Genomic DNA, 11,742 nt, shown 5'->3' on the forward strand with positions numbered 1-11,742 from the left:
CTATAAATCCACATAATATATCATAAATTTGTGGACAGATGTGGGGCATGATCAATCCAGGGAATATATTGTAAGCCAAGAACTATGTCGCAAGCCAGTGTACAGACCTACTGGACATGATAAATCCAGCAAATGTGTCATAAGCTTGTGGGCAGGCACAAGGTACAATAAATCCATGGAATATATCATAAAATAACATGCAGATGTGGGACATAATAAATCCAGGGAATATATTGTAAAATAGCATATAGGTGCAGGACATAAGTCCAAAGAATATATCATAAACTAGTGTACAGGAACGGGACATGATACATCCCAGGAATATATTGCATGCAGTTGTACAGACATGGGACTTGATAAATCCATGTTATTTTGTTCCAGTCCAAAGCACTGTCCTAACCTTTCAGGCTGTTAATAGGAGAGGACTATCTCTCTAGTTCATCCATGTTTCATAATGGTTTGATATTTAGCAGGTTATTAGCGTGTGCATGGTAGGGATAAATATATTTTTTTCCTTTGCTTGAAACTTAGTGACATGTGTTAGATTACTTCAGGCACTGTCCTATAAGGAGGAATGTCCTTGATCACTCTGCTTACGTGTTAAATTCTATAAGAAGAGCCGTTATCACAGGGTAGGAGGGAATCAGAAATCAATATCCATGGCTGCAGGCTTGGGAGAAAACATTTTATACAAAGGACATTTTGTGACCAGAATCTAGCAAATGAAGCAGCAGAAGTATTTGTTTCCTTTGGTCTTGCAGGGTTGGGTTGCTGTGTGTGAAAATCAGGTGAGATAGGTCATGGGTAAATCTGTGAGATGGGAACCATGTTCCAGCTTGCTGTCACAATGATGTTCAAGTTGATCGTTTCCTTGTTGCAGAACAAGTTTGACAAAAAAATACTATTTAGCACATTTATGGAGCTCTTTATGCTTATAGCTCCATGTACCTCATGGATATAAGCAAGCAGCATTTCTCCCCATTTTCTGTTCAATCCTCACCCGTACCATGAGTGAGTGGTTTTTTTTATTCATTTAAACACTCAGGAATCATATTCGTTCTTAATGAAAACTTGTGAATGCAGATTACATTGTCACAAAAATGTCTTTCTGGCTACTTAAACTAGAGAATGCTTGAGAAGGGTTAGGGTAGAGTTGTTCAGAGAGAAAAGCTTGTTTTTATAGCCTCTTTACAATATAAAGCCAGGCTGTGCTGTCAGCCCATTGTATCTGTGGAGAAGGTACAGTGGAATTGACAAATAGGTTCAGACATCAGAGCAGTGGCGTTTGTTGTAGTATGCCTAGTGCTAGCCAGATTAGATTTTACTCCTGCAAATGTCTGTTGCAGATGGACCCCGTGCCATCATGAAGACCCATGGAGGATTATAACCTTTATTGGGTGCACTAAGTTTTTCAGTGTTTGACTGTTCAGTGTGTAATGCAACAGGCCTCAAACCATTTGGGGTTTCCAGTATAATGTAAATAATTGTTCATAATCTTCTTAGCACTCTTGCAAGCCCTTGAGATTTCTGTTTGTAGAGGGGCCTGCCTTCTGCGATGAAGTCAGAATGACTGCAGTGTTACAAACGCAGCAGTTATTGGAAACAGCCTGAAAGGACTTTACTACTGCATCATGCAGGTGGTAAAGTGGAGCTATGGGTGGAGGAAGTTATTTGAGCAAAGCCATGATGCTGAAGAGGATACATACACTCGTTAGCAGAATGGTTTTCATTTTTGTCGTAGGGTTGTTTCAGTACAAAAGGTCCGTTTCAACATTTACTGTTTCTTTTGCCCCGAAGTGGTTTCTAGAATTTAAAAAAAAAAAATATATATATACAAGCTATAGAAAGGCAGCTGCAGGGCACTTTGGCAATTTTTATCCCACACAGTGATATAGGAGTCTAGTCAAAGAACCCTATTTTCAGATTAAGAATTTTAAGTAGGAAGGATGAAATTACCTACATAGAATTGTAGCAAGACCCAACAAGCCATGGGGTCCTCTGTGGCCACAGGTGGATAGACCAGGGGCGGGCAATTATTGTGGGCAGAGGGCCACTTTCTGAGTTTCGGCAAGCCATTGAGGGCCACATGACAGGCAGCCCAGGGCAGATTAATATTCATTTTCTAAATATTTAGGGGCCCCATGGGCCGGATAGAATGGCCTTGCAGGCCACATCCAGCCTCCAGGCTGCATTTTGCCCACCCAGGGATAGATCATATTTTCACCCAGGCTTCCTTTATAATACTAGCCATAGTTTTACCATTTAAATTATATGAATAAGTAACTTGTTGAAACAGTTGACATAAGGCTCTAAGTTACTCACAGATAAGTGGAGTCACCAGGTATCATGTGGAAGGCATTATGTGTCTTCATGTATTGTGGATGCATTGTAAAAGTATTTTTCCTTTTCTCTTAGGATGGAAGGGAGACCAATTTGAGGAAAAAGCTGCTCTGTGCTAGATTTCTAGGTTGTCTGCTAGAATGTTCCTTGTGAATGCCTCTCCTCTGGTAGCTCTGCAGACCAATTGGGAGCCCTTTGCGCAGTCGAGGAGTTGTGGATTCCCCGTTTGCTTCTCTGAATCGGAAGAGGATGTCACTAGAGCCTCTGTAAATGCAAAAGTTCAGATGATCATAAACAATCTGCATAGTCAGGAGCCTTCCCTGGGCATGAACAATGAATATGATTGTATTATGCAGAAAAACCAAAAGGGAGAAAAGGGAAGTACAAAGAGACTTATGTCTAACACCTGCTTGCTACAAGAGCACATTAAATATTCCAAACAGGGTTGTCCTGATGATTCTGATGGCACAGAAATGGAAGAGAGTTCTGAGTTTGGAGCCCTGGTGTTAGATTCAGACAGCGATGATTCTGTTGACCGCGACATAGAGGAAGCTATTCAAGAGTACTTAAAAACAAAAAGCAAGGGTAACCAGCTGTTGCCAAGGAATGCACAGTGTTTGGAAAGTACAGATGGAGACAAAAGGGTCAGAAAGGAACTCTCGCAGAGCAAGGTAGCTAATAGTCTCCCCATGAAATTAGAGGCTGAAATGGTAGCTGAAGAGTTGGTTTCTGACCACATGGAAATTAGCAAAAAGGCACGGTCTGCTTCCCCTCTGAGCATCAGTAGCGACGACTCTTTCGAGCAGAGCATACAGGCTGAAATTGTGCAGTTCCTGAATGAGAAGAAACAGCAAGAAACTAATAAGTGTGTCATTATGGAAGATAGAAAACTAGAATGGAGAGAGACCCATGTGAAATCTGTGTTAAAATATAACAAAGAAACAACCAACAAAGCAAACTGCCCGAACATAAAGCAAGGCTGTAAAGCACTCCTCTTAAGGCACCATCCCAAACTACGGAAGGCTAGCTCACAATCTAAATGTTTGAAGTCTAGAACCAGCGAGGAGCCTATTGATTTCAGCCAAGTGAAGCAAGCACATCTTAAAATGACTGCAGTTAGTGAGCCCTGGAGCGTGGAGCAAAATAAAGGAAGTGAGGCCAAGAGGAATTTCTGGAGGGGAGAACAAATAATTGAAAGCGCACACATATCTGACTCAAGTAGCGATGACGGGATTGAAGAAGCCATTCAGCTCTATCAGCTGGAAAAAATTAGGAAACAGGGAAGCCAAGCAACTGACCATGTCCCTTTGGGAGGAGAGCAGTTTGATGCAAAGGGGGCAGCAGACATTTCCGCAAGTCTTACAATTAGCTCAGCCAAAAGCATCTCACCAGATATCCATAAGAAAACTTTAAGCAACAAGAGGAAAGAGATGGGTACAAAATCAGTGGAACTGAAAAGCGCTGGCAGTGACTTGAACCAGATCTTTAAGCCAGTGAAAAAAGCCAGAGGCTGTGCCTCTCCAGTAAACAAAATTGCTGACTGCGAGCTCACATTGCAGGCCTCTTGTAGGGCAGACACGTCCGCAGAACTGATGTGTGCAGAAGCCATCCTTGACATTTCCAAAACAATCCTGCCACCTCCAGTGGGAAGAGACGACAGACCCCTTGCAGCAAGCCCTTTCTTCTCTTCCCAGAGTGTGCCTCCTGCCCCCTCTGAGAGTGACAGCAGCTCCATAGATAGTGATGATAGCATAGAGCAAGAAATCAGGGCTTTCTTGGCTGTCAAGGGACAGTCAGAAAGTCTCATACCCAAGCCCAGTAATCTCTCCCATGCTATCTGCCTGCCTTCCTCTTCTGAGCATCATAACCTTACTGCTGGCTTTGAACCTTCCCTCCCTAAAACATTTAAGCTATCACTGAGTCAGAAAAGAAGGCTTCGAGGAGAAAGCAAGGTAGCAAAACAGACTACACCAAAAAAAACAAAAGAGGTGGAAACTGGGTGTTCCCAACTAGGTAATAATAATAACTCACAGATGCCAGTGTTTCAAAATGAGTGCGGACTGAGCAGTCACAGCGAAGCATGTGAAATTGGAAGGTGTGGTAACAAAGAGATTAAAGGACAGCTCATCTCTTGGGAGTTAACTGGGCATGATGATGAGCATGTGGCTTTAGACTCTGCGACCACTTTGGTGCAAGTTCACCAGAATGCAAAAGAACTATTAAAAAGTGCCATCCAAAGTCAAGAGAGAGATGATTCGTCTGACAAAAGCAGTTCTCTGGACAGTGATGAAGATCTTGATAGTGCTATCAAGGACCTCTTGAAGTCCAAGAGGAAACTAAAGAAGAAGTCCAAAGACCAAAAAATTCAGTGCAAGAAGAAAGTCCGATTCAGTGATATGGAAATACAGGTGTTGGATGAGCTTGGCAGCATTCAACCAAGTGAGTGGGAGTCTAAAAGTCCCCCACTGCTGAAATGCAGCCTCTCAAAATCTAGAAGAGAGACTAAGGAGAATGAAATGAGAAACCTCCAAAGCAGTATAAATGGCAGACTTCCAAAGGGAAGACCAGAAAACATAAAGAGCCTACAGTGCGAACTACAAGTTGACAGAGAAGGTAAAGCTAAACCAGTTTGTACCCAGAATAATCTACAGGCCGCTAAAACTACAAGATGCCCTTTGAGCACTCCGTCAGTGACCGATGACAGCAGCTCGGTGGACAGCGACGACAGCATCGAACAAGAAATTAGGAAATTTTTGGCAGAAAAGGCCAAAGAGCCTGTAAGCAATATGGGAACGCAGAAGGATAAAGGGACCACTGACCCGCTGAGAGTGGCTAAGCCAAGCACTAACAAAGGAAAAGCAAGGCTCCGACTACTTGAAACTGAGACTGGCCTGATATCAGCTCAGGGCAAAAAAACTAAGAAGGCACTTCAGCAGAGTGGTGGCTTGAGAAGCTCTCAGGGAGCAGAAGGAAAAAGTGCAATAATGCATGATGGTGGGAAAAGTGTGTCCTTTGCAGAAAATGTGTGCTTCCATACTACTGTTGAGTTGAAAGCTAAGCAAGGAAGGGCAGGGACTCAAGGTGATGTCACGGGTGGTTCATCTGCAAAACAAAATGCAGCAGGTAAGAAAGACCTCTCTAGCTCAAAGCCCACGCAGAAAAGCTTTCCAGCCAAAAACAGCAGAGGTGACCCCAGTAAATTACATAACCGCTTGAATGCGAAGCCTAATTCCAAAAGAAAAAGCACTTTTCAACTAAAAATTTCCAGCAAATTTATAGCTAGTCTGAAATATGCCCGTGAAAGGAAGAGATCCGAGCTTTTGAAAAGAAGGCAAAATGCAGAAAGTTCACTTCCTCTGAGCAGCCCTTCAGAAGCAGAGGTAGCCCCCCCCAGTGGTTGTGAACTTAGGCAGGACAGCGAAGCTGTGTTGCAGAAGGGAAACTCTGATAGAGAGGAGAAGACAGGGCCAAAATCCGCAACTTTTCCTCAAAAGCTCACAATAGAGGACATCAGTCTCCCTGTAGCAGAAATATGTGAAAAACCAGAGGCTTCTCCTTTGCAGGTTAGAGCTGAAGCAGATAATTATAGAAAGGATAAGACTTTAAGGGATGAGCAGATGAATCTTATTCCAGATCCAGGTCCTCCCCTGTTGCAAGGGCCCAGCACGGCAGCAGTAAAAGATGACAGTGTTAGCACAGATATATGTAGCAGTGAGAACCAAACCATGCACATTAAGGAAGAGGAAGGAGAGAGCCTGCCACGCAGTAACAGTCAGGAAGAATCTGATTCAAGTTCAGAAGGGAAAATGTTAGTCCAGCAAAATGGGGAATGTGAATGCAAAGAGAACCAAGATGAGGAAACATTAAACAGAGGTGATACAGAATTTAGTGACGTAGCAATAGAGGAATGCCCACGTTCCTTGGTGAAAACCAAGGTATCAACTTTGTAAGTAACTTTTTACAATAACGTTCAGTCTTTTTAGAAAATAATTATCAGTGTAAATAGCTTGATAAAGTTTGAGACTAAACTGAAAAAAAGATAGGAGATACTGATCTATGTATATCATATATACACATGAATGTGAAGAAAACCTCCTATTTAACAGGTCTGTTGCAGAAAAATATACATAATTTTTGTAGGTTTGGTAAATTATTTAAAGTGCTTTAAGGAGATATTTTTATAATGATTTTTAGGGTTTTCATTACGACATGATGTTGCAGTTAGCACAGTTGTCATAGACATGATGATGATACCATTGCTAATTATGCTTTAAATTATATGGAGCATCTGAGCATAAGTACATCACAAGCAAACCTATTTGTGTGCATAATATATTGGCCAGCTGTTAAGAGATTCTAAGAGAAACCACAGCATTTGATAGCAATATTACATTCTCGGTGTTGCTGACTTGGTGTTTCTTGGAATTAGAATGATTTTGGGCCAACCCCTAATCATTTTCTGTGGGTCTCACTCTTGCCATGAGAAGTGTTCCACCAGACCACCGAAGCTCACACCTCTCCATTGAAGTCCATGCAGCTCCATGCATATGAGGAGAGGTCTTTCTGTGTAGATCCAGTGGTAAGTTCAGGACTGTAATGTGGACGGTCTTTGAAGGCCTCGCTTCATATTAAGTGATCTCAACAATCTTAAAAACATATCATCTGAATGCTCCAAACCCCTCTGGTTAACAGCTATGACAAAGCACAGTTGCAGTTCAGTACAGTCAATAACAAAATGGTTTTGGTAGATTGCACTAGAGCTGCATGCTACCTGTAGCATGCACGGCTGAAATAATTCTACAGCTATCCTTGAGTCTCATTTCGATGCCTAAAATGAAACAATAACCTTTGACTTTACATTAAGTGTCTTTTTGGTAAGTGGCTCCTAAAAGATGCATTCTGTGTAAAATGTGATAGTCCTCTATAACGTTGTGCAATAGAGCAAACCCGGGCTTGCCATTGGAAGATGCAGCAATCGTTTTCTCAAAAGCTCTGGTTGGGCAACCTTTGTTTGAGTGAGATTCTATGGTATTTTCTATGCCTCTTTTTGATCCAAGTCCTACTTTCTCTCCCTTCCATCTATCCAGCATAAAATCACTTTTACTGACTCTAAATACCATTTCACTCAGAACAGGAATGTCTCCATGCAGATTGGCACTGGCATACCCACAAGATGTGAATTAAAACTGATACGTGTTGGATAAGTCCATAATTCATGTTACGGCATGACTCCCTGGTTTTTTGCCTGCTGATTAATCTGCATATTGCTTATGTGCATAAACTATTTAAGCACACAGAAACTCCTTGGCTCCACTGTCAACTTCTTAATGCAGTTTACTCCCATTAATGGAATAATTGGTAAAACTGACTAGGAACATCATTTTCAAGGCTTTTGTAACAGCAGTGAACTGGCTGGGTCCTGTTAATTTCCAGGCTGCTCTTAGAGGCATATGACTCTCTGAGAAAGGAAGTCGGGAGCCTTAATGAGGTGGGAAGACCTTAGTTCAGGCTGCTTCTCTTTTTAATGAGCATTGCTTATATTGATTTGGATAAAGTGCGTAACCTGTTTTCAGGCTCCAGGCTATGCACGTAAGCAGAGTTCAGCAAAGCTATTTCATTTCCACTGTGCATGTGCTATAAAGCTCTGGGGCATACCAGTCTTTATGTTTTGTATCAGCAGCTCAGTTTGGAATTTCCCTTATAATTGGTCATTTTAAATAGCTCAGCTCTTCCAGACCTCCACTGGCATACATCTTTTACTTCAGCAGTCTTCTGTCTGGCTGGCCTTAATTTTGCAGAGCAGAATAAAAAGAGTCAAAAACACATCCAGTATTGCATTCCCCTGTCTGCTCTGATATGGCAGAGAATTGGCAGGTAACGACATACAGTAGTGTAGAGCTAGTAACCGTGTTCTAGAGATAAGAGAAACATCAGCCTTTAAGCCTAGACATCCTTTTTGTGTGTTTTTTACTAATGTGCAGTTACTTTAAAAATGTTGATAGTGGTTGCCTGACACATCTTACTGTTTGACCACATTTTTATAAAAACAGTTGTTGTTGTTTTTTTAGATGAAAAAATTACAGCAGGTAACTAAAACCTGTAATTTAGCAAGAGTATATCTGCCTGCCTGAGTCCATTAGTTTGAAATCAGGCTGTGAGCTGATATTTTAATATCAACTTTTTTGTAGTACACGGCTTTCCTAAGATGATGCTGTAATTAATAACAAATGATGGAAGCACTATGTACCTGGTCTGCATAAACTATGCTGAATGTTTCCTTGTTAAACATTTCAGTAAGACAACATTAAGTTTTTAAAAAGTGTCTTGTGCCCCAATGGACATGTGTTTGTGTGGTTGATACTTTGTCTTCGTGTACTGATTCACTCTCAGCTAAGATACAATTCTGTGTACTTTGTGCATTAACCCAAATCTAATTTTAAACAGCACTTTTTTTTAAATTGACAAACTTGATTTGTATATAAGAAATGGTGTAAAATCGATAAGTTTATAACATTTAATAAATTGGGTACTGACCATGAACCGTGAAACCATCAAGAGCTCAAGTGGTTTGTGTCAGCATCTTGAAATCATTCTGTCCCTGTTCGTTATATTTTCCCCCTCTGAATTAACTGTAAAGTTGTAAATAGCTGATGCCTGCAGTTTTGTGGCAAATCATTTGCACACAGAAAAGACTCACTCCTGCTTCCCTGAAAATAATGGCAAAATCCCTGCCAGTTTAACTGGGAGTAGAGTCAGCCCTAAATTTTCCTGCTACTTATTTTCTCTTCCTATCTATATAGTTCCTCTCCAAAGCCAGAATGTTCTGTGTACAGCAACAGGAATGGGACTAACATCCATTATTCATAGATTGTTAGGGGCTGGAAGGGACCTCGCAGATCATCGGGTTCAGCCCCCCCCTCCTCTAAGCAGGAAGACAACTAGGTCAAGTGACCCCAGGGAGGTGACTGTCCAGTCTCCTCTTGAAAACCTCCAGGATAGGTGACTGCACCACCTCTGGAGGGAGCTTATTCCACAGTCTGCACACCCTGACTGTGAAGCAGTTTTTCCTGGTATTAAGCCTGAAGCTGCTTTCCAGGAGTTTATATCCATTGGTCCTGGTCTTCCCCAGGGATGCCCTAGTGAACAGTTGTTCACCGAGCTCCTGATGCACACTCCTCTGATATAGCCGTAAGCCGCTATCCAGTCCTCTCGCAACCTTCTCTCCTTTAGGCTGAAGAGGCCCAGGTCCCTCAGCATTTCGTCGTATGGCTTGCCTTGCAAGTTCCTGATCATACAGGTGACTCTTTTCTGGACACGCTCAAGTTTTTCCACGTCCTTATTGAAGTATGGCACCCAGAACTGGACACAGTAGTCCAGCTGCAGTCTCACCAGTGCTGAGTACAGCGAGAGTATCACTTCCTTCATTTTACATGAGATGCATTGGTTGATGCATGCCAGCTTGTTGTTTGCCCTGCTGGCCACTGCATCACGCTGATGACTCATGTTCGTGCAATGGTCAGTCATTACCCCTAGGTCCCTTTCAGCCGTGGTTAGGTGTGTGATACCCAGTGGGAATAAGAAATGAGAACAGATTTGAAAATGTGACTGTACTGTAGGTCCATGTTCCCCGATGTGAAAACGGGGCTAGAGGATATTTGGCTTGATGGCTCAACAGGTTGTGTGCAGAACCGTTAGCCATACAATTAGAATTTAGTGACACCACCACTTCTCACCTGCAGGACCAGCACAGACCTCAGAAAGTTCTACCTAGCTCTAGGAGCTGATTTTTCCATGTTTCCACCAGAATTGTGGACTGGCCAGCTGTACAAATGCTACATGCATCTTGGATATTGGCAGCTCAGCTATCGGCAGTGTGCTGTGTCAGGCTTCTGCCCATGCTGTGCTTGCAACAATTGCAACAACATCGTTCTGGATACAGATATCATCAATCATTCATGTAGCCAGGAAAGAGAAGTCTAGCTCCTTGGAACAATAAGAAATCAATATTAAACTCAGCAGATTAAAGCCTGGACAGTTAAGGAATAGATACATTACATTAACCAAGTTAGTGAGTCTGAATTTATGGGGCTAAACTGGTGTCCTGAACATGCTTTGAGATTGCAGAAGTGATATGCCCAATCATGCCACTTGAGGGAGAGCCTTGTTAGGCATCGCACTAAAAGGATGTACAAATGTGTGTTTTCTGTGTGTTGGCACGCATTGTGGTAGCCGCCAATTGAATAGGCTAAGCTAACCCACTTGACTCTATTGGTGGCATCTCTGGCTGATGGGTGAAGGTGCACTGACTGCATAATAAAGAATGAACTTGCCCTGGCATCATTTCCAGGCCTCTTGTGGGCAGAGGAACTGCTGACCTGTGAAATCCAATCTTACCAGGTAAGTAAAGTAGGCAACGGCTTTTAATTGAAAATCATCCCATGTCCTGTTAACAACACACTGAGGTATTCTTTTCATTTAGTGCATGACTTTGTTGGGGGTTTTGAGCAATCTGAGCAGCGTTTTTAACGTTTCTTTTATTCATGACAAGGCATGGCAGGTCCATGCTGTGTAAACCGACCCCCCTCTTTGAAACTTAGGTGTTGAGTCAATGGCTGTTCACTAAGGGCAGTGGAAGCAGGCACCTTCATCCACTGTGAATGCAATAATTTTATTTTCATGTGCATTAGAAAAGGCAGTGCTCAGCATGCCTCTGGGGACCTGGAGGATTTACCCCTGTTTTTCAATGTATTAATTACCCATTGTTAATTAAGGATTGTGCCTTTGGGCATGGTACCTAAACTAGAAGCGATTATAGTACAGACATCTTATGCCACTTTCTTTACCAGTGATTTTTTTTAAATTTTCAGCATGTTAAAAACTTCCATTGATCCTGGATTGACAATGCAGCCATACATAATCTTATCTCCAAGAGATCTATGTAAAAATCTGACTTTAAAAACACAGAAAGGAAAGAGAAAATTCCAGGTAGATTCTCAGCTTTGCATTTTTGCTTTTTTTTTCTGCAATTACAAGTATCAAATGTTTTTCCTGCTCTGCATTTAACTGTTTGAAATGTTTAAACACTACATTTGGAGAATCTGTCACTAACCTTGGACCTTCTCAGGAATTGTTAGCTTCACCTCAGCTTATCATTAGTGTTCCCTGTAGATTGTGTCTGCCAGGAAAAACCTATAGGGAACATGGGACATGAATAGCCAATAGCAAAGGTGTAGAAAAGACCCCCCTTTTCACCTTATTTAATGCACAGTTTTTAACTCCACTGAGCTACTGGGCTGGCATCTGAGGGGCACACACTGCCTCAGAAATAAATAGCACTGTTTAGGTACACATCCAAAATGCCCAAGTCCCATGCTGGCTGTAGTATGTGCATGTCTCATCTCC

At 42.1% G+C, this 11,742-nt stretch overlaps 1 protein-coding gene across 1 annotated transcript in view; it reads left to right on the forward strand.

Annotated features, from left to right (window-relative positions):
* The first annotated feature begins 2,235 nt into the window (after positions 1-2,235).
* PPP1R26 (protein phosphatase 1 regulatory subunit 26) overlaps positions 2,236-11,742 on the forward strand; it is a 12,263-nt gene continuing 2,756 nt past the window's right edge. The window contains exons 1-2 of the mRNA XM_019540915.1: positions 2,236-6,286; positions 11,208-11,325. Coding sequence (XP_019396460.1) covers positions 2,481-6,286; positions 11,208-11,325 — 3,924 coding nt within the window. The 5' untranslated portion in view covers positions 2,236-2,480. The remainder of the gene's footprint in view (positions 6,287-11,207; positions 11,326-11,742) is intronic.

Source organism: Crocodylus porosus, unplaced genomic scaffold (genome assembly GCF_001723895.1).
Source record: "Crocodylus porosus isolate Cpor-Errol unplaced genomic scaffold, CroPor_comp1, whole genome shotgun sequence".
Taxonomy (NCBI): Eukaryota; Metazoa; Chordata; order Crocodylia; family Crocodylidae; genus Crocodylus; species Crocodylus porosus.